Below are 22,917 nucleotides of genomic sequence, written 5' to 3'. Positions count from 1 at the left end.
CCACAGGCTTCAAGTTCAGAGTGACAGTTTGTTTTGGAAGCAATCAGTATACATAAGGCTGTAACAGTTACACAAGATGATTAAGACTACAATCAAAACAAAACAGAACACTACCCTTATTACTGACAGGATACGCAGGTACACAAGAAATCCTGAACACTGGCAAAAACAGGTACACGTACTAACAGAAAAGATGGAATAAAGAATATGTAATTTATTCTAAAATGACTATTAACTAGCATTCTCTATTAATACAATGTAGTGGGGAGTGAGAAAGGCCCTCTTATTCAAAAAAAAAAGAATGTATTTTCTCTCAAAGCATTCAACCTTTTTAAAAAAGACATAAATGGGGGGATAGAAGGGATGAACATGTGGGCAGTGGTAGGCTAAGAAAGAATGGGAAGGTGAGTATCAAGGGAATTAGATTCCAGAGACTTCCGAGGAGGAAGGGGAGGAGGAGGAGGAGTCAGTTTAGGCATTTAAATGGCTGTTATAATTTGGCTATTGTTGGAAGTGCTGCTATAAACATTGGTGTACAAGTGCCCCTATGCATCAATAGCCAAATTATGGAAAGAGCCTAAATGTCCATCAGCTGATGAATGGATGAAGAAGATGTGGTTTATATACACAATGGAATACTACTTGGCAATGAGAAAGAATGAAATCTGGCCTTTTCTAGCAACGTGGATGGAACTGGATAGTGTTATGCTAAGTGAAATAAGTCATACAGAGAAAGACAGATACCATATGTTTTCACTCATATATGGATCCTGAGAAACTTAACAGAAGACCATGGGGGAGGGGAAGGGGGAGAAAAAGTTACAGAGAGGGAGGGAGGCAAACCATAAGAGACTATCAAAAACTGAGAATAAACTGAGGGTTGATGGGGGCAGAGGGGAAAGTGGATGATGGGCATTGAGGAGGGCACTTGTTGGCATGATCACTGGGTGTTGCACGGAAACCAATTTGACAATAAATTATATAAAAAAATAAATAAAAATAAGTGGCTATTATATTAATTAGAAATATGTGAATCTTGATACAGCAAAAGTGCTAAGTCAAGAAACCCACAGTAAAACATGATTGTTTCCTCTGCAACAGATACCATCAACTCAGAGTATACTGGGGCTTCCTGTCCCCTTCCCCTCCTGAGACATTAAGGACACAAATCTGTATCAGCAAGTCTACTGGCAACATGTTTAAACAGCTTGCATCTCAGAAAACATGATCTTGCCGGCTCAAACCGGGGTCAGCCTGCTGTCTTCCGCCTGTATAGGAGGGAGAGGAGGGGGCAAAGTTGTCTATGAAAAGCAGTCCACTCCCACAGATTTCTGGAAAGAGACCCTTTGCAGAACAGACATCTGTCAGATACACTGCAGTTCTCAAAACCAAAGTTTCTGTTTTGTCTTAGAACTCAGGTAGGACACGTGAACACAAAGAAAACCTTCTATGACACTAGGGAACACTGGTCCACTAGCTTCGGCCGGCCACGTTGCACTTTTGTTTTAAGTGGTAAAGCATGAGCTGTCAGCCTGATTTAACCCACTGGATGTCCTGGAGGTATGGAAAAGATCTGCTAATTCAATTAATTCATCTGTGAGAATGTGTAAGAGAACATTTAATTGCCCGCACACATTTTCTTCAAAGGATTTTATTTCTGGCCATGGCTGTCCTCCCCAGCCTGTAAGCCGGCACCATGGAAGTGTGCCCATCCCATCCCGTGTCCCTCTCCCCATTCCACGTCTGCTCTCCAAAGACACCACTCCTACTCGCTATTCTCAAGTCTGAGGTGCACAGACACTGGCAGACGCAGCCGTTGTTCAGGGTACATACTCTGTAAATGTTTGATCAAAGTACTGAGAGTGGTAGCTGCCAACAGGATTTATTAACTACGTACATGACCAGTGCTACTTTCTTCACTTAAGTTAACTACTCTGGAATCCATCAGTTTGAAGGACATGTCCAAATAAATTTAGGTTTTTCGCAGTAGCATTACCCCTTTTGACCACTGGGATTTAGGGTCAACCGAAAGCAAAAACCCCGGAGTCTCGCTATGATCTTTCTTGAGGATGAGATTAAAGATTGGGTAAAAGGCTTTCGGAATAGAAAGATAAGAGCTGTAAAAGAGAAAGAGGCTGGGGTGGATGATGAAAACACTCTCCTGTCCTCACATAAACACTTACTTGCCGATATTTTCAGGCAGGGACTGCAGGGAGATGTCGTTTACAGAGAGACATGTCAAATTCTGTAATTCAGGAAAGCTTTCTGGCAATCTGAAACAGCAACAACAAAATGTTAACTGAAAAAGAAAAGTGCATATAGAGTGTACACCAGACACAAATATAATGATTTCTCCCATATTCTCACTGAAATAACTTAAAATTACATTTTAAGTGGCATATTTGCCTGGTCTTCCTATATAGAAGACATCGATAAGGAAAGAAGCCCAGACTCAGTTTACCGAGAAGTACAGAGGCATGAAAAATACTTGATGGGGTGATCCAGGAATAATTAACCCAGGAAAGATATGCAAGCTCTAACACTGATTTAGCCCAGAAGATTATAATAAAACACAGGACAGTAGCTTAATAATGGCTTTTTTTCTGTAGATTATAATAGCCAGAGCAAAGCTATGGATTACTTAGAACTGATCAATTGACAGCAACTGCTACTTTCTTAATAATTTTCTTTTAACTTGACTTAAGATGCCAATCACTTGAGATAATTATTATGCTTCACTGTGTTCTACACAAAAGGACATTCTTTATACTTCCCTTAAATGCTACTGAAGAGTGAGGTTTTCAAAATAAAAGTATTTAAAAACATACAAAGAAAGTTTACTTTCAGTATTTCTATGGTTTCCTCCAGTTAGGGAGGAAAAAAAAAAAATAGGGTTAAAAAGATCTCATTGCTTCTAAAATGCCAAAGGTCCTTATACATAAATCTGCTAATACAGACAATAGAACATAGAATTCATTGTTTCAGGTAGGAATGAGGAGGGGGGCTTCTTGCTTTAGTGATAGTCTCTACATTAGAATCTTTCATTTCATTCCTCTTTCTAGGTTCCTTTTTTAAAAAGAAAACTCTAGGGGCACCTGGGTGGCTGGGTGGCTCAGTCAGCTGAGTGTCCAACCCTTGATTTTGGCTCAGGTCATGATCCAAGCAATGGTGGTAAGACTGAGCCCCAAGCTGAGCATGGAACCTATTTAAGATTCTCTCTCTCTCTCTCTCTCTCTCTCTCTCTCTCTCTCTCTCCCCCTCTTCCCCCACCCCCTTCTGGCCCTCTCCCCCACCTTTGCTCTCTCTCTTTCTCTAAATAAATTTAAAAAAATAAGTAAATAAAAATTAATAAAATTTAAAAAATAATAAATTCTGTGGTACTATTTCACATATAATATAGGTAATTCCAAACTTCAAAAACAAATCCAGGCCCTGCAAGATGAGAGTTATAGTCCATTATCACTGAAACACTTTCTACAAAGTTGAAACCTCTTCCACAGTGTAAGAGGGGTAAGATTTTTTATTCATATTTAAAAAGATGCAACTTACCTGCTGCATGAGTTTGCACCGTAAAGTACGTATCATTTTACAATTTTAAAAGTAGCTAAAGTGCTCTTAAATATAAGGAAAAGGTATTTTGAAATAGATGATTTCCTTTTTTATGAGCTGTTCACGTTAAGTGCCAAGCCACTGTGTGGGGAGGAAGCGTGGACGGCAGGCTAGGAGAAAGGAAGTCTAGCCGGAGCTGCCACTCAGAGGCTGCGTCATCTCAAAAGGTCATTCAGTCTCTTTCAGCCTCGGTTTCTTCAGCCATAGCATAAGCGGGTCAACCCAAATCGTTTTTAAGGTCCTTTCAACTCACAGATAAGTTGTCCTAATTCTTAAAGGAGTACACCTGCCAAATCAAAAAGACTTTACTTTAAGAAACCTCCCAAATATGAGGCCAGGAGGAAAACGGAGTAAAGCCTCCTACAGGGTGGGTGTGTTCTGGTCGGAGAGTTTTGAGAGAATGGTAAAGCCATGTGTCAGCAGACATTAGAAAAGGAAAACTAAAGAGGTAGAAAAGGGGATTAAGCAATTGAATGGCAAAAAAAAAAAAAAAAAAAAAAAAAAAAAAAATCCTCCAAGGCAGCATAATAGTATTTCCCAGCTGCCTAACCCTACAAGCTGCCTTAAGGATAAACAGCTTAGTTCAGTTCAACAGCCATTTAGAAAGTGCTTATTCCATTCCAGAAATTAAGGTAGGGCTGGAGATAAAACAATAATAGAAGAATACAAGTAAACTTTCTCAGTCGAATTGGGGAGTCTTGGTCAAGGTGATAACTCAAATGTAAATTTCAAGGGGGGGTGCCTGGGTGGCTCAGTCAGTTAAGAGAATGACTCTTGGTTTCAGCCCAGGTCACGATCTCACGGTTCGTGGGTTAGAGCCCTACATCAGGCTCTGTGCTGACAGCTCAGAGCCTGGAGCCTGCTTCAGATTCTGTGTCTCCCTCTCTCTCTGCCCCTCCCCTACTCGTGCTCTGTCTCCCTCTGTCTCTCAAAAATAAATAAATGTTAAAAAAAATTTTTTAATAAAATAAAATATATAAATTTAAAGTGTTAGGAAAAACTCAGAGCATAATGGAAGGCCAGAGGAGGGGACTGTGCAGAGTAAGAAAAGACTTCCCAAAGAAGTATAATGCCCACCCCCCCCCCCCCCACCGTGTACACCTTACAGGAGTACAAAAAGAGGAGAGTGAAATAAATAACCTATGAGCACTCTGTAACAGTAGAGCATGACGTCTGACACGGGCAACCGAAAGCAATGAACATGGAAAGATAGGCCAAGGTCAGATACAGGGCAGGGAAGGCTGCATAGCACCTGGAGGAGACACCACTTTATCGTATAGAAACAGGGAGCTCCAGAAAGGTTTGAAGAAGAGGGACAATTGTGTGGACAATGGTTAAGAAAGAAGACAAGACTTGAGGACAGAGATGAGTTAGAGCTTACTACGTTTACTATTTTTCATAAAAATAGATGTTATTAGTAATATAGTCACTGAAATTCAAAAGACAAAAATAAAAAAGAAATTTTTTTTAATGTTTATTTTTGAGAGAGCAACAGAGCATAAACAGGGGAGGAGAAGAGAGAGGGGTAGACACAGAATCCGAAGCAGGCTCCAGGCTCTAGGCTGTCACACAGAGCCCGATGCGGGGCTCAAACTCACAAACCATGAGATCATGACCTGCGCTAAAGTCGGACGCTTAACCGACTGAGTCACCCAGGCATCCCAAAAGTATTTTGTAAAACACATTGACTCCAGGGTGCCTAGAGTCGGTTAAGCATCCAATTTTGGCTCAGGTCATGATCTCATGGTTTGTGGGTTCGAGACCCGTGTCCGGCTCTGTGCTGACAGCTCAGAGCCTGGAGCCTGCTTGGAATTCTGTGCCTCCCTCTCTCTCTGCCCCTCCCCCACTTGCTGGCTTGAAGCGCTCGCACGCATGCGCTCTCTCAAAAATAAACACTAAAAAAATTTTAAAAATAAAACATTTACTTCTTAAAAATAGCAGAAATGGCAAAAGCAACACTAAATGGGCATTCTCCAGCACTCCATACCCAAGAAGACCCAAGTAATTTTCATATGGGCAATATGTATCCCAAATTTTAATCTCATCTCAATTTTCCTATATGCTTAAAAAAAAAAACAAAAAAAAAAACAAAACAAAAAAAAAAACATAAGGGAAGAGGGAAAAGTACCTCTTTCCTGAGGTTGCTAACAGAGTTTAGAAATCTTAGATATGAACCTACCTGGCCTAGAGACACATCTGGAACTTTTCCTGAGGATCATCTCTGAATTGCCAGGTAGGCAACAATTCAGCTAACCTGGCAACACAGGAACCTGGAAGCCAGTTATCAGTGGCCTCATGACTGAGCCAGGAGCCACGAGGAGGGTGGCTCAGCTGTGCCCAGGCAATGTGCTGCGTCATACCAGAACGGGCAAGGCTGGCATCGCTAGTAAAACAGTGATAAGGTGGCTTTATTTAGAGGAATAAACCCAAAGAAATCCTCACAGCTATCGCTAAAGTAAGGAAATAATGGTGTTGGCAAAGTTGTTTGTTTGTTTTAAAGGGAGAATTAGAGGAAAGCTAAGATAGTAATATGTTTCGTTACTGGGGTGGAAAAAATATCCCTTATTAGGACTTCTCCGTGGATAACTATAGGGGAAGCTCTCTGGGAATTCAGAACTCAGTCTCCTCCTACAAGACAACATAAGCAATAGAGGATTTATGAACTACTCCAATGCTTCATACTGCTTGAGAAATGCACTTCTCACTCCTGTTTTGTCCACTCCACTGTGCCTCCCCTGACCCCCTACCAATATCCTTTCAATGTTCCATCAATAGCACAGTGTGCCCTTCATTGCACAGTGCTATTTATAAATAAATCTCTATGAAGGTCAATCATCCTTGATAAAGACAGCCATCCATCTAGGTACCTACACAATGAGTAACCAGGTTGTATTCATGGCTTGGTTCCCAAAAAGGATATCCTTAGTACTATATACAGAAAAGCAGGCAGAAAGGTTACCTCGTCAGTGGATTTCCGCTGAAGTCAGCTATCTGTAGTGCTTTACAGAATGAGATGCTTTCTGGAATTTCAGGAATATCTGTAGGAGCAAAGAAAACATCTATCATTTACCACCATTGTTAACAGTTTTCACCATCCTCAAGATGGACCACAGTGACAAGAGAATATCTAGTAAGTACTATCTCTATTCAAATGTGGCATGGATTTCTAAAGTATTTTTCTACAATTATTTAAACTTGCTTTCCTTTAAAAAAAAAAAAACTTGCTTTCCTAATGGAAGATACATATTCTGAGTAGAAGCACATTAAAGAAAAAAATATTAAAAACAACACACATGGATGGACCTTGAAGGCATTATGCTAAGTTAAATAAGTCAGAAAAAAAAAAAACAACAACAATGTATGAACTCACTTATATGTGGAATCTTAAAAACGAAACTAAAAACAACACACAAAAAAAGAGGTCAGGCTTGTGGTTACAAGAGGCAATGGGTGAGGGAAGGAGAAAAATTGGATGAAGGTGGTCAAAGGTACAGACTTCCACTTATAAGAAAGATTAGTAGTAGGGATGTAAGTACAACATGGTGACTACAGCTAACACTACTCTGTAATGTATTTAAAAATTGGTAAAGGAGTAAATCCTATGAGTTTTCATCACAAGTAGAAGATTTTTTTTCCTTTCTTTTCTTTTTACTGTAACTATATGAGATGATGGATATTAGCTGAATCTAATGTGGTAATTATTTCACAATATAGGTAAATCAAACCATCATGCTGCACACCTTCAACTTATACAGTGATGATTGTCAATTATTTCTCAATGAAACTGGAAAAAACAAACAAACAAACAAACACCACCACCACCAAGTCCCATCACCCTATCAAAAGTCATTGATGGTATTCTGTCGTAATTCCCATTCAGCTTTTTTTTTCTTACATGTTCACATAGTTGTGTCAGTACACTGCATTCTAGAGTATGCATTTTTAAATTATGGACTTTCTCCTTCTGATTATAAGTGTAACCACCTGGAAAATTCAGAAAAGTCCAAAGAAAATAAAAACCACCAACATTTCCATCACCGAGAGATAATGTTTTACTCTGATGTCTTTTTTTTCATTGTCCTCATATACATGCACACATACAGTGTGTATAAACATGTTATATTTCAAAAAACTATAAGTTCATGCTGATTTGTTTTTTTTCCACTGCACATTTTACAAAATCTTTCCTGTCTTTATTTGTCCAAACAGTTTGCCATTTTTCATGGCAGAAAACCCACTGCATACATTTTCAGACTTCATTTAATCAATCTCTTATTGTTGGACATTTAGGTTGTTTCCAAGTTCCTGATGTTATATTTATATTTATATCCATTTCTGATTACTTCCTTAGGCTAAGCTCCCAAAATTGTGATTACTGCATGGAAGGCATTAACAACCGTACAGTCCTTGATAAGTACTATTAAATTGCCTCAGAGGAGGCCAAGTTATATCTATTTATACTTCCATCACCCTGCACAAGGTGTCCGATTCAACATCTCTCCTCCTCCTTTCTCTCTTACACTTTCAAAACTGCCTGTATTATTAGTAAAAATAGTCTGGCAACATTTTGTTTTATATTCCTTTTATTACTAATGAGGCTGAATATTTTTCCTTATGTTTACTGGCTACTAAATATTATGAATTTAAAATGACCAAAAATTGTTAAAATTCCTTTCTCTTGGCATGAAATGTGGGGTTATAGCTTTTAGGGCTTTAAAGGTTTATTTCATAGCATTTGATTTCGAGAATACATTTATTTTGGACATACTAATATGAAGAAGGACTAAACAGAAAAGGTTCTCCTGGTCCCATGAGGTTTCTTCTACTAGTTCTACAAATGCAAGCTGAGCCAAAACATACCTACTGTTTCTAAACTAGGGGTGGCGGAGGGAAGGGAGAAATTGGGGGAAAAAAGGATGCCCTGCTCCAGCAACCACAAAGTAATCAGAAACTCCATAAAAGCTTTTCGTTCAAATTTAAAAGCCAAAATCATTTAAGTTTGTGGTAACATTCTCGTCACACTATTCTCTGCCTTGTACGGTCATATGAGGTAGTAAAGAGCAAACACTCTGATCCCAGTTTCATAAATATAATAGCTATACATACATACACACATACACACAGAGTCTGGAATGGATTTTTAGAATTTTTTTTTAAAGTAGGCTTCACACCCAGTGTGGAACCCAATGTGAGGCTTGAATTTATGCTGGGAGATCAAGACTGGCGCTGAGATCAAGAGTCTGATGCTTAACTGACTGAGCCACCCAGGTGCCCCTGGAACGGATTTTTAAAATACACGAATATTTGTGGGCCCTGAGGTACAAATACATTGGAAGGTCCTTCTACATACATTACCTTATTTCATCTCAAAATAAATTATTTTCATTTCCATTGTACAAAATGGACACTAAGGCTCAGAGAGATGAAATGACTTCCTCATCATACAGGACTATCTCACTGTTTGACCCTCCCATGCTGGGATCACAGAACTGTTGTGCTTAAGAATGAATGAACATCCATTACAAAGTAAGCACTGCTTTCCAGGCAAGTGAGGAAATGACACACCATGGCTTTCCTTGGTCTGAAAGATGCCAGTTGTCCTGTGCAGTCCATGACAGTCCCTTTTATGCCACTACTTCAGGTCTTGGTGAGCAGTTTTTATAAGACTGAGGAAAGAGGTGCACGTGCCATACTAGTTACCTCACAAAGGCCGAAGAAGATCAAGCCAGACACATAAATACAAATTTTACAGCAGCTTGCTGCTCTAAGACAAAAAAAAAAAAAAAAAGCATAGAAACAGAGCAAGAGAAAAATGTATGTCCATTAGGTACAAGTCTTTAACACTCTTCAGACCTGAAGCTTGGGAAGATGGCCTATCAAGGAAACACATGAAAAGCGGCTGTGAGAAACTCTGATCAGGACTGGGCTAGAATCTGGAGATCTGAGAGTAGCAAAAACAATTTCCAGAGAATACAGCTGGACTCAGTCCACACAAAGCCGACAGAGAGAGGTCTGGCTCATAGGAAGGCATTCGCTCCTTAGGATACTGCTTGCATACACAGGAGAAGTAGCAAATCGGCAAACAGAACACAGGTCTCCTGACTCCCAAGACCATTTCTTTCCATCATGTGCACATTCAGAACTTGGAAGAAAAAGAAATGTATTTGCTTGGGAAAAGACGAAAGAAAGAAAGAAAGAAAGAAAGAAAGAAAGAAAGAAAGAAAGAAAGAAAGAAAGAAAGAAAGAAAGAAAGAAAGAAAGAAGGAAGGAAGGAAGGAAGGAAGGAAAGAAAGAAAGAAAGAAAGAAAGAAAGAAAGAAAGAAAAAAGGTATAGGCAAGGAAGGCAATGGTGTGGTGTGAAGAGTCCTGAGTACCAGTTTGCTACAGGTTACTAAAAATATAAGAAGAAAAAACTAAAGAAGGAAAACATCTACTTATGCTTACATACCCAGCTAAAATGTCATATCCTCAGGGCCATGTTCCATGAGTCCCAAGATGAGGCTGGATTCCCCCACTCTCAGTTTCCTCAGACTTCACCTTTGTGAGATCTGTTACAGTTTTAACTAACTGGTGACAGTCAATCTCCCTTTTTAAACTCTAAGTTCACTGGAAACAAAGATATTGTTGGTCTCGTCTGTCGCTGTTCCCCTAAAGCTGACACAGAAATGAGCTTAAGCTTTGACACAGGTGCCAAATGAATGAATGAGAAGCTAATGAATAAGTCTCTGCAAGAACAGCTGCTCTCTCACTTGAGTCATGAAATATCCCCATAAGGTCAGGATTATCTTCATTTTACCACTAAGAAAATTGCTTATTCCCAGATCTCTGACAAGAGGGAGTATAAAGCTTACAGGTTATTCCCAGCTGAAATCCCCTTTGACTGATTCTTAAATGTTTTCCTCAGGACAAATATGAGGTGTGAGAATAAACATAGGAAAAAAGTATATAAATAGCACCTTCTCAATGAAACCCAGGCTGACCACCAACCTCATTAAAAACCTAATTTGAATTTTTTCCCCCATACCAATTCCTACACTCAATTTCCATATCTTTCTCATATTCTCTAATTATTTTCCTTAGCTATCTTTTTCTTCCCACTCCTATTATTATCAACTTAGATCAGGCCCAAATCATCTAGATGACTATAATATCCTCTTAAATGGTCTCTCCCTGTATCCACTTTGTCCTCCATCAAATCTAAAAAGACATAAGAACAATCTGCACCAGTTTTCCACATTTACTAGGCTTGTGCCCTCAGACAAACTACTTAACTTACCTGTGCCTTAATTTCCTTATCTGTAAAATGGATCACCAACAGACATTTTTTAATTAATGCTAGCACATCATACCTTCAGTGCCTCATTAAGTTTAATAAAGAAAAGAGAAAATTAGACAAAGGACACTCACGCTTTGAACAAAATAAGTAAGAGCAGAGGAGAAACCAAGTACAAATGGGACACTGAATGCAGTGAGGAGAGGGTAAGCCCTGGGAAAAGACAGCTATGCCTGAACTTCAGGATATCAATATGGGAGTATCTGGAGAGAAGACTGCTATCTTTTGATAGCAGATTACCAAATGCTAGGTTGAGCTATTTACAATTACTTTGGTAGACAAGGGGTTCCCTCTTCTATAAAAAGGGGATAATCACCTCCAGCTTAGGGCTATCTAAGGATAAAGCAGAGTAGCATGAATAAAAGCACATGGCACTCTGACCTCTTTCATTAATATTTAGGAGAGATCAGGAGAGAGGACCACTGGTTTCCATTCAAGGCCAAAAATTCCGAAGAAGAGTAGTATTATTGGTAAAGATGAGAGGATTTAGAGGGCTTTTGTGGTTGTTTTAACTCTCTGAGAAGCAGTAATGATTAACCCCTAAAGAAATACCTATTTACATAAAAATATTAGAAATAATTAATGAGATTTTCATCTACTCATTAAGGAATGTACCTCAAAACTTCTACTTGCCAATATTCAGCTTAGTTTTGTTTCAATATAGAGTGAAACAAAAAAAAAATAATCATCATATTTTTCATTAATTCAAACTGGTTTTTGTCTCATACATGTCTCAGAATAAAAGCATAAAATTTGGTATTTATAAAATGAGAATAATTTTAAAATTAAGTAATCTTTTCCCTACTACTTTCTTAAGATAACCTTTAATTTGGGCACACTCTAAGCCATCATTATTTCTGAATCAGAATTGCTTCAAATTAGTGAGATGTAAGTGTACTTAAAAAATAAAAATATCTAAACAGTAGTTTACCAATGTGACCATTACTACCGCCTGTACACAGGAAATGGATAATTAACCTTAAACTCTGTCAGTGCAAAATACTTTCAACACCTCCAGGGAGACAACAATCCTGGCACCATTAGCCCCAGGGCTTCTGGGACAGAATACAGCTTTCCCCACAGAGATTATCATTTGAAACTGATTGTAAAAAGACACCCCCTGCCCTCCCTGGTACTCGTGTTCATTTCTGGACATCCATTTTTAACGCATCAAGCTGAGAGTCTACTTCCCCCACTTCCCTCACCCCTGCAAATACAGAGACCTAGTCCACCTTTTTCCTTGAGGAATCAGGGCTCTCTTCCCACATGCCCAGAACCCTCGTGGTGGATCACACCCTTTCCAGAAAAGCTAACACCATCCTCTTGTGATGGAGATAGATTAGCCTGAGGGACCTCTCGGTCTCCTTCTATGTATATGTGAGTTTACAAACTTCCAAGGCATTTCTTTTCATGGAGGATTGCGCATAGACAGCCTGTTTTGACCATAGCCCCCATACATCACACAAGTTCTTTCTGGATAAACTAATTACTCACTGGCATTTCTTGTTCTATATAAATAGCATCTCTTTTCCTCCTGGGTTGGAGACCTATCTGATGTTAGTAAGTTAGAATACTAGGTTCTCTCCACGGAGAGTACCATGAAATGCTAAGCTAACAGAAGTCTTAGATATTGTCGTGGCTGTTCTCTAGGATCATCTAATTCATGTTGACAGCATTTGGACATAGGAAGTCGAAGAAGACTAGGAATGTTTAAAGAAAGCCAATTATTACCCCCATTCTATCAATCTTTCTGTAAAATTGCGAAGAATGACATTTTAAGCTTCCGGTGATATTAAATGGAAAGTTGAAATTTTACTTTTGAAAATGAGGCAAGAGCTATGTAAGCAATCATCTACACTTATTGCATCAGCACTACTAGCCCCGCAGCAAGGTGGCTGTGTTAGCTTAATTAGTACAAGGTGCCAGCAAGGTCAGGGGCTTGGATTCAGTCCAAGCGTAGAGCAGTTTCTTCTCCCCGGTTCCAGGTCGGCTGCACTCTGAGGACCCTTTGTGAAATATGTGATTGAAAAACAGCCACGGCTGGGCCTTATCGAGCACTTAAAAGCGTCCTAAGCTACAATTCTAAGCACTTTGCACAAATTAACTCCTCTAAGTCTTCACGGTAACTCAGAACGTTACTATTATCACTTCCATTCTCATAATGAGGAACGGGGTGAGGGCCAGCAAGCAGGAGGATCAGGCTTTGAACCTAGGCCTTCCACCCCTCAGAGCCTGTGCTCACCATACACTTGCCTTGTCTCGAAAAAGAACGTGTGAGGTCAAGAGAAACCGCAAAACACAACCCAACTGCCTTACCGCCAACAACCGCTGCCATGTGCTACTTGTACAAAGCCAAGGGTGATGCTGCCTCTGAATCTTCAGAAGCTCAACAGACGGGAGCCAGAGGAAAGGTGCATCACCCCATCCGATAGCTTACAACAGATTTAAACATTTGCTTACCTAATTCTTCTGATTAAACAAAACCAAATAAACCACTTTTAAGAAAACACAACAAAAAATACCAAAGTAATAAAGAAGGTTTAAACTGAATTCTGCTATATGGTTAATCTTTAGCAACTTTTGGTTATGATACAGTACTGAAATTAAGTGTAGCATTTGATTAAGTAAATAATATTAAAATGTTTCATCATTATTTCTTGCTTAGTGTAGCTCCTAAGAGAAAGAATTTAATCAACACTACTGACAATGTCACTGACTGACTGACTGACAGTGTCACAGAATTTCAATTAAACCTTCCCTGAATCCCCTCCAAAAGACTGGGCCTCCCAAGTACCCAGTACTTTGAGTAAGCACTTTGCTCAAAGCTAACTACCTATAAACATTTACTCAAAACCTTGTTTCCCCACTAGATGTGTCCTCCAGTAACTAGTTCAGGGATCAGATCTACAATGATCTCCAGTACCTCCCTAGAATATACCATTGTGTAGGTCTTTAACAGGTGGGCATTCAACAAAACATCCTTACTCACCTCACTGGGGCTGGATCAGAAGAGAGAACCCAGGGCCAGCATCCTCACCTCACATAGAAAAATGTCCACTGCCCTGAGACTCCAGTCCCTCATAAAGGGGTTGTTGGATTTATCTGCCTCATCTGCCAACCAGGGCTATTGAGAGGTAAAATAAGATAACGTACAGGATAACCTGGTAAAATACACAAACAGAAAGGACTAAAAGAGGTGAGAAAAAGGCAACTCTCCTCAAGTAGCACTGACTGGTTTTGAGCGTGGGTACCTTTGTATATTAACTTGTGGAGTCTGGGGCATGTTTCCTTGCCCTTCCCTCACCCCAGACATAACACTGAGACCAGGGGGAAAATGTCATCAACAACTTCTGTCAAAAGAGAGAGAACGGAGTCTTTAAATAAGTCTTGGGTATTAGTATCCAATCTTAGGCAAAGAATCGTGTAATTTATGAACTGTTAAGAATTTAGGACAGTACCTCAATACCACATCACTCATGTTAAACTATGACAGAAACAAACAAAAATTAATGCAGCATAAACAAATGAAACTATCAAAAAGAAAGCCACCCCATGAACTGCCGTGCAAAGACATTGGGGCAGAGGCAAACCTAACAGGAATCCAACAATTCACAAGCATGCACATGGATATCAGAGACTGTTCACCTTCCCTAAACTCTGCACCGACATTCAAGACTTGCTCAAGACTTGTTCAAGATGAACAATTTCCCATTGGACTTTAGTTCCATCTGTATTTCTAGTCTACGAAGGGAAAACGTATAAGATGTGATGCAAGCCCACTTGGGTTTTGCTTCTCATGGAAACTATCAACCTTTACAATGAGCACTTGCAATATTTAACAATGTTAAATAACGAGGATGACAAAACAGCAAAATACAAGATTACAAAAAACTTGAAGTATTTATGTTTTTTAAATGTTTATTTTTGAGAGAGAGAGAGAGCACAAGCAGGGGAGAGGCAGAAAGAGAGGGGGACAGAGGATGTGAAGCAGGCTCTGCACTGACAGCAAAGAGCCTGATGCGGGGCTCAAACTTATGAACTGTGAGATCATGACCTAAGCTGAAGTTGGGCACTTAACCCACTGAGCCACCCAGCCGCCCCATAAAGAACTTGATCTTCTTCCCATGCAACACTGTCTCCTCCTATGACAGAGGAATTAACTTAGCGAATTAATCGTCTTGCTCACATACTGAATTCCCTGAACACCTGGTGAGAAAATGAGCACCATGGCTGGCCCTGGCCAGTGCTGAGCTGACACTTCCGCTCAAGCTGGCCACTATGGCATCAACAGTGCATGCACATGTGTGCACATAAACGCACATACACAATGCCTTCTTTTCAACCATATCGACACCTTACATACCTTTTGACACAATATTTCTACTTTAGACGAAGATTTGAAATTGCTACCCGATGGCCTGGTACTCAGATAAGCCTCTTTTGAAATCAGTCACCCTCCAGTTGTTGTCATTGTTACCTTAGCCACAAGTGGCAAGTCAGGCACTGGGAGAAAAGCAGAGGACAGGATCAAGATCAGGAAAAGTGATAGTTATTGCTCTGAAAAAGAGGAACTATTGCCCTCTGATCCCTGCTATATCACCTGATTGTGTGTCTCCAAATAAGAGCTGCCACTGTTAGGGCCCATTATGTACCAGGTACTGCAAATGGCATTTTGTGTGCATCATCTCTAATCCTTACAACAAATACTGAGATAGTGGTCCATTAGCAGATGAAGAAGCAGGATTGAAAACATTAAATTGTCCATGATCCCTCTGCTGACATATAGAAGAGCAGAGCTTTGAAATTCTAGTCCATATGCCTCAGGGCTGAGGAAGACTGTGAAGTAACTGCTAAGGATCTGGACAGTCAGATTCCATGAGTTCCAAACACGCTGGAATAAGAGATCCCCGAGGAAATGAATATGGAGAGAAAGAGGAGATAGAAACCCAAGTCTGCAGTTCTGAGATACCACACAGAGGTGGGGGTGGACGCACAGTCTGGGGAGAAAGGAAGAGCGAACCTCCTGTTTGGGGGCAGGGGGCACCCAACAGGCAGAGGGAAGAGCTGAGAAGTCAGGGAGCGAAGAGTGTCACCAAGACTGATAAGGATCAGGTAAGGAAAAGGTTGAACTGGCTACCAGGATTATGCTGTCGCCTTTGCGAGAACATACATAATGGTTTGAGGGGAAGTCAAAGCACAAAGGTTGAGAAGCCAGACAAGGAGGAGGGGAAAGTAAAGCAGCAGGGGCCGTATTCTAGTTGGAGACACATATTCATAATTGGCAGATAAGGAAGTTGGAGAGAAGGTGACAAGGTTTCCTGACCATGAAGCCAAATTTATTTATTTAAACATGATTTTTTTAATGTTTATTTATTCTTGAGAGAGAGGGGGGTGGATAGAGAGAAAGGGAGACAGAGAATCCCAAGCAGGCTCTGCACTGTCAGCTTGGAGCCAATGTGGGGCTCGAACTCACAAATTGTGAGATCATGACCTGAGCCGAAACCTAGAGTCAGATGCATAACTGCACCCAGGCACCCCAGCCAAATTTATTTCTTTAAAAGGACTGTTGTCCTCTGTCCTCTGTTTAATCAGAGATTATATCCTGACTGGAAGTTTGAAACCTCTTTGCCTTTGACTAAATGACATTGACAGTTTTTCTTACCAATATAGAGTTAGCAATCCTGTGTCACGGTCCCATTTTTAAAAAATTATAAGGCCCCATTAAATCTATGAGCCTGAGAACCTGGGGCCGTATGCCTTCAAAAAGCCTGGGCGTGAGAAAAGGAGTTTGCAGCTTGAGTGAAAAACTTTTCCCTTGACTTTGGTATATTTTAATGTGTTTGGGGGTTTTTGTTGTTTTTTTTTATTTTTTGGAGTGGGGGGGACCTGTAGAGTGAGCAGAGGGGCAGAGAGAAGTGAAATGGGAGAAAGCTGTGGAAGCGCATTCAATCCCATCTTTGCACAGAAGGCAACAAGGGGGCAGCGCAGGGAGTGAGGGAGGCCTGCAGAATGTGGACTTTGGAACCCTGGCTATGAGGAAGGGGCACAAGAGGGTCTTGGGAGAAAAAAGGCCCATTAGTTGAGAGCAGAGTCACAGGATGAGAGCCATTTATCCAGAGCAGAGACAAATGACAAAACCCCATCGTCTTAAGAAGGAAACAAGTTGTCACAATATGAAACGTTCTCAGAAAAAAAATAAATAAAAAAAGAATCATGCACACAGCAGGCAATGCTGCATTAAGGGCGAGAAGGAAGATGGGAGGGTCCTTTTGGCATGGAATGTAGGACCCTATTATGGATAAAAAACCACCAGTCAAGACCTGGCCAAACACAGAATTCAAACATTACAAGGAATAAACCACGAGTGGTGAACAGAACAAACATGTAAAAAGAGATGCTGACAGGCTGTAGTAAAATACTGAATGTTGTGACTTTGGGCACACTCGGTGCATCATATTGCTTCATTGAGAATTATTTACTACTTGGGTAAAACAAGGTCCTTGTGTGCCAAACAGGCTGGCTGATTAAGACAGTCTGACTGCTGTAACGCTGGTTGCCTGACTTGATCCTGCTTAAAAATATCTAGGATTGTCAAACAAGACTAAATATGAATGCATGATTCAAGTCTGCATTTGCTGCCACAGCTGTTCCTCTGGGTGTGCAGCGGGGGGGAAAAATGCTAAATGGAAATTTTTTTCAAAGGCATCATCCCATTTATCATATTATTCCAACCACCCCAGCCTCGCCCAGGAGGCAGCCAGCCTTGTGGACAAAGGCACAAATCCTGCCTGAGCAGCAGCCTTTCCCGTGTTTGTGAAAGGAAGATGGACACAGGCACAACATGGGGCAGAAAGGTGGACATGGGTCTCTCTGCACAGTGCAGGGCGGAAGGCGCCACAGAGGGGCCTTTGTCAAAGTGTTATTTTAGGGTCTTGGTAACCTGTGTTGCCAAAAAACTTTCCCAGCCCAGGAGGTTTTCACCTAATTCCAGCCACAATTACCAAAATAACCTTTACACCTCAGCTTTTCCTCCCCAGCAGAGTTTTGGCTAAGTGAACACAAATATGTCTTGAGATACAAGATCCTGATTTGCAAAGAATAAACAAATAAATTAACCAAAAAGTAAAAAAAAAAAAAAAAAAAAAAAAAAAAAAAAAATTACAGAATAGTATGTGTTAGGTTTCACACAGAATAATGGGAAGGGGAAAAATTATGTGGAGCGACTGCTATTCTTTTTACTTACCCTCCTCCTAGAACAAAATTCTGAATAATGTCTACTTAAACCTCACAGTAACAGCAACTAAATACCAAAAACTAAAAAAACAAAAACAAAATACAAAACGGTATTTGTATTCATCTCCTACTTCAACATTCACTCAAAATTGCAGCTCATTTTAATTATTCCCATTTAATATGGGCAAAATTACAACTACTGATACTTATGCAACAAAATTCTCTTGGGAAATTCTAAGTCTTCGAATGGAGGAATGCTCTGATCCAAAAATTAAGTCTTCAACTCTGCCCCAAGTTTCCTCCATCCTTTCTAGACCACAAGACTCCCTCCCCTAAAGTGCCAATCAGGGCCTGTGGTCAGAACCACTCCTTTGCATGAATTCTATGGGTTTGATTCCCTGCTGTCTCCTGTTAACCTTTTTAAGTATACTTAATCTTTGCACATGAGAATGTGACTTCTGTCAGCTGAAATAACCATCCTAATAAACTCAGTGTTCTCCTCTCACACCCCCACACCATGCACAGTGTTTGTCAATTGACAGCCTTGACCACAGGCTAGAATGAGTCATTCAGACTCCTCAAATCACTCTGGGTAGCACACAGAATAGAAGAGAGGGTGCAAGGCAAGGAGTGAACAATGCAGTTCTCCAGAAGCGCAGGGAGCAGCTCTTTGGCCCAGATAAACTAGGCAAAACATGGCTTCTCAATTATTCTCACCACCTTTTCCCAATGCACATCCCTACCCCAGGTCTAAGGAAACCACTGAGTGTCCCCAGGCACCGGGGGTTCTCAATGTCAGAGTACAGAGGAATCAATGGCAGCACTTATTTGATGATAGGGCTGGACCCACTCCTAGCAACTGTCTCACCAGGTCTACGGTCCACCGTAGGAGTCTGCATTTTTAACCCAACACTCTTGGCGATTCAGATACAGAGGGTCTTATAGCTGCCTCTGAGAAATGCTGAGGCATTTAATTAACTTAATTGGTTCTCAGTCCTGACTGTATGTTAGAACCACCTGGGGCCAATCACCACCTGAGATTCCAATAAATCAACCTGGGGTGGGATTAGGGCAGTACTTTAAAAAGTACTGAGTCCAATGTGCAGCCATGTTAGGAACCACTAATGATGAGGCCCTGGCCATTTTAGTGCATATCTGACAATTATTCATGGCTCCCATCCATAATTTACCTCCATCAGAAAGCTATTTCTGCTCTCAGATTGAAGAGAGCCAACATGTAAAGACTGTGTGCATGGAAGGCTTTGTCAAGTTGCCTCAAATGGAACGGAAAACAGCAAAGTAACAAGGGAAAGCTATTTTGTTTGGTTGAAGATGGGGAAAGGACGGAGGGGGCGTGTTTGAATCTAATTTAGCTGCCTCCTCCTCATTTTTAGGTAAGATAAATTTTTAAGAAATCCCTTTACCTGTAATACAAGTACACCTTTCCAAAAGTAACCCTTTTAAAAAAGAGGCTTAGAAAACAGCATGCAAAAGGTATTCTAAAAAGGGCTCAAAAACATGTTTAAATGATTCAAAGAAATACTGTAGAAAAAGACCTTAAAGGCTTAAATTTTGTAAGCTGTCAACAGATGAAAGGATATGCTATTTATAATTCATTTAACTTCTTAAAAAGAAATAGAACTTATACATTAAAATTGGTGTTATCCCCTTAAAGTATTCATCATACAAGGCATGCAAATATATTCTTCTGGCATTGCCACTGGCTAAATGTTTTGGAGTTCTTTCATAGAATTACAATGAGTGTTTCTCATAACTCAGTGTTTTGTTTTGTTTTTTACTGTTTATTTTTGAGAGACAGAGCATGAGCAGGAAAGGGGCAGAGAGAGAGGGAGAGAGAGAATCCCAAGCAGACTCCGTGCTGTCAGCACAGAGCCTGACACGGGGCTCAAACTCACTAAACACGAGATCATGTCCTGAGCCAAAATCAAGAGTCTGACACTTAACTGACTGAGCCACCCAGGTGCCCCAACGTTTGCTTATTTAAAGGGTAATTCAGGTTCTTACAATAGACACTTGCTTTTTGGACTAGTAAAAAATCATTTCCTGTACTAAAGCCATTATTCTATGGACTTGACTGAAGGCAAGAAAGGTCAGGTTGTAAAGACATCCTTTTAGCCTAATGCTGTTCAGGATCGTGACCCCACCAGGAACCATTAAGGTTCTGTTAGGCTCCTAGCTCCAATTTAAATTCAGACAAGTTCTTCTGGAGATTAAAATGCAGACTCCAGGAATCATGCCCTGGAAGTTTGATTGCATAGTCCTTATCTAAGGTGGAAATATGCAGTCTTAACAAGGATTCTAACATAGGCAGTCTCAAGCCCATCTGGAGAAACACTGCTCCAAGTGAATGAAGGCCATAATTCGAAGTCTAAGTTTCTAGGCAGAAAGAATACTTGCTCTCACCATTCCTGAAAGCCCCTTTTTCTGTGGTCTGATGATCAGCAGGGCATTCTGGTCTTCCATTTTAAACCTATAAATATGGTTTTGCCCACAGGGTCTGAACATTTCTGGGGGTAGACTGTGGCTTGTCATTCCTCCTTCTGCAATACATGTGATAGTACCCCACTGCCTGACACAGATAGAATGCACAGTTAAAGTTTCTAGACTGAACTCAATGTAAAAGTTCAGATTTAATCCTTTTTTAAGAATCTAAAATGTGTTATAAATATCCCACCTTCTAATTCCATTGAAATGCTAAGCTTGTCACCTCTGCCAGTCATCTACCAGCTTCTGAATAGATTAATTTTATTCACATAATTCAAGAAATCTGCACCCCCAGGATGGATAAAGGGACTACAGAGCCTGGACCTTATTACACAGTACCATCCATATAATAAGTGCTCCTACACATCAAAAGGTGACAAAAATAGGTGCTTTCCTCTCGTAGCCAGTTTCTCTCTGAAATTACAATGGAAGGAATGGTCTCAAGGGCTAAGTCTAAGAGATTCACTCACTTGTTCATGTATTCATCCATTTGTTCATTTATCCATTTATTTAAGGAACTACCTATATGGCGGACGGTAAGGAGACAGAGGTATAAGAGACACACACTCTTTGCCCACTGTGATCCATAATCCAGTGACTAACAGAAGTATCATAAAAACAAGCCCAGTACAGGGGCACCTGAGGGGCTCAGTCGGTTAAGCACCCAACTCTTGATTTGGGCTCAGGTCATGGTCTTGTGGTTTGTGGGTTCGAAGTCCTACATTGGGCTCCACGCTGACAGGGTAGAGCCTGCTTGGTATTCTCTCTCCCTCTCTTGCTGCCCCTCCCTGCCTCTCTCTCTCTCAAAATAAGTAAACTTTAAAAAAAATTTTTTAATGTTTATTTTTGAGAGAGAGAGAGAGAGAGGACAAGTTGGGGAAGGGCAGCGAGAGAGGGAGACACAGAATCTGAAGCAAGCAAGCTTCAGGCTCCGAGCTGTCAGCACAGAGCCTGACACGGGGCTGGAACTCACAAACCATGAGATCATGACCTGAGCTGAAGTCAGACACTTAGCCAACTGAGCCACCCAGGCACCCATATTTTTTTTTAAAATAAGCCCACTATAGTGTGATACCCAACACTGGCAACCTCAGCCAGGGCCAGGAGAATCTGGAAGTAGAAAGGGCAGGTTGTTGACTTTTCCTTTACTTGCCACCATTGAGTTTTTATAATGACTGTATACTGTGTGTGTGTGTGTGTGTGTGTGTGTGTGTGTGTGTGTGTATTTGTTTTGTTTTGTTTTGTAATCGCAAGGTGTAAAGTAAACCTGGAAACACCATGGGTAAATGCAATCACAAAAGGGTCTTGGAAGGAGGAAACTTTGTCTGTTGTCTTCAACACTTAATATGGAATAAGCAGGCTTAAAATGTCCTGAGTCTACTCTGGTCCTAGCCATAGCTAATGACCAGACTCCAGACAGAGAATATTGGTGGCTGGTTACCCCCACCTTTTGCCTTCTGGGTCTGCCTCTCTGTGGCAGCAGCAAAGCCTGCATGGCTCATTCCAATGCCAGACATCGATCAAACATGTACACATTACACCCAAAGAGTTATGAAATCTCTCCATTAATTATGTCATAGGGTCAGCTGTCCAAGACATACACCACCATCAGGATCACTCACATCCCTCACAACTGGCAGATCCAGCAGGAAACAGTGACTGCTGCTGTTTCCTCCTGGAAATGGTGATTGTTGGTGTTTTTCAAGCCTTCCTCTGATCTCTCAGAGTCAAGGGAAAAGTGTAAAAAAACAAACAATGTGTGCTATAAACCACTTTTGACATTGCTTTTGTTGTCACAGATGACCTCGCAGATGTCAAACCAATGGAAACTTTTCAGTCCACATTTATTGACCATTCCATTCCCTTTTACACTGCAGCCTTTCCAGATGTGCTCCCTGCCGTTGGTCCCACCCTTGGTTAAGCTCCTGTGACTCTCCTGTTTCTCATCAGTCCTCCAATGGTGGTGCTTCCAAAGGTGCTGCCTTTCTACAGCCAGTGTCTACACCTTCATCCAGGACAACTTCACCCATTAATCTGCAGGCTTCCTCTCCATCCCATAATTCAATCCAATGATTGCCATTCTCTCGCTGGGCCTTTTCTACAACCCCAGTCAACAATACTGACAAAGCATCCTGCTGTTACTTCTCAGAATCTTACAAGGGGCCCTGCTGCTCTGCTTTCTTGTAAACAGTAATACTATGTGTGCTCATCTCCCCCTTCCAACACCATATCTGCTC

At 40.8% G+C, this 22,917-nt stretch overlaps 1 protein-coding gene across 2 annotated transcripts in view; it reads right to left on the bottom strand.

Annotated features, from left to right (window-relative positions):
• Window positions 1-22,917, bottom strand: part of LRRC1 (leucine rich repeat containing 1) — a 132,373-nt gene that overhangs the window by 43,546 nt on the left and 65,910 nt on the right. For both annotated transcript variants that reach the window (XM_042939076.1, XM_042939077.1), the window contains 2 exons: window positions 6,569-6,647; window positions 2,184-2,273 (listed from right to left, as the gene is read on the bottom strand). In XM_042939076.1, the coding sequence (XP_042795010.1) occupies window positions 2,184-2,273; window positions 6,569-6,647 (169 nt within the window). The remainder of the gene's footprint in view (window positions 1-2,183; window positions 2,274-6,568; window positions 6,648-22,917) is intronic.

The sequence above is a fragment of the Panthera leo genome, chromosome B2, assembly GCF_018350215.1.
Source record: "Panthera leo isolate Ple1 chromosome B2, P.leo_Ple1_pat1.1, whole genome shotgun sequence".
Classification (NCBI taxonomy): domain Eukaryota; kingdom Metazoa; phylum Chordata; class Mammalia; order Carnivora; family Felidae; genus Panthera; species Panthera leo.
Note: the sequence above shows the minus strand (reverse complement) of the source record. Positions and strands in the feature narration are given on the sequence as shown.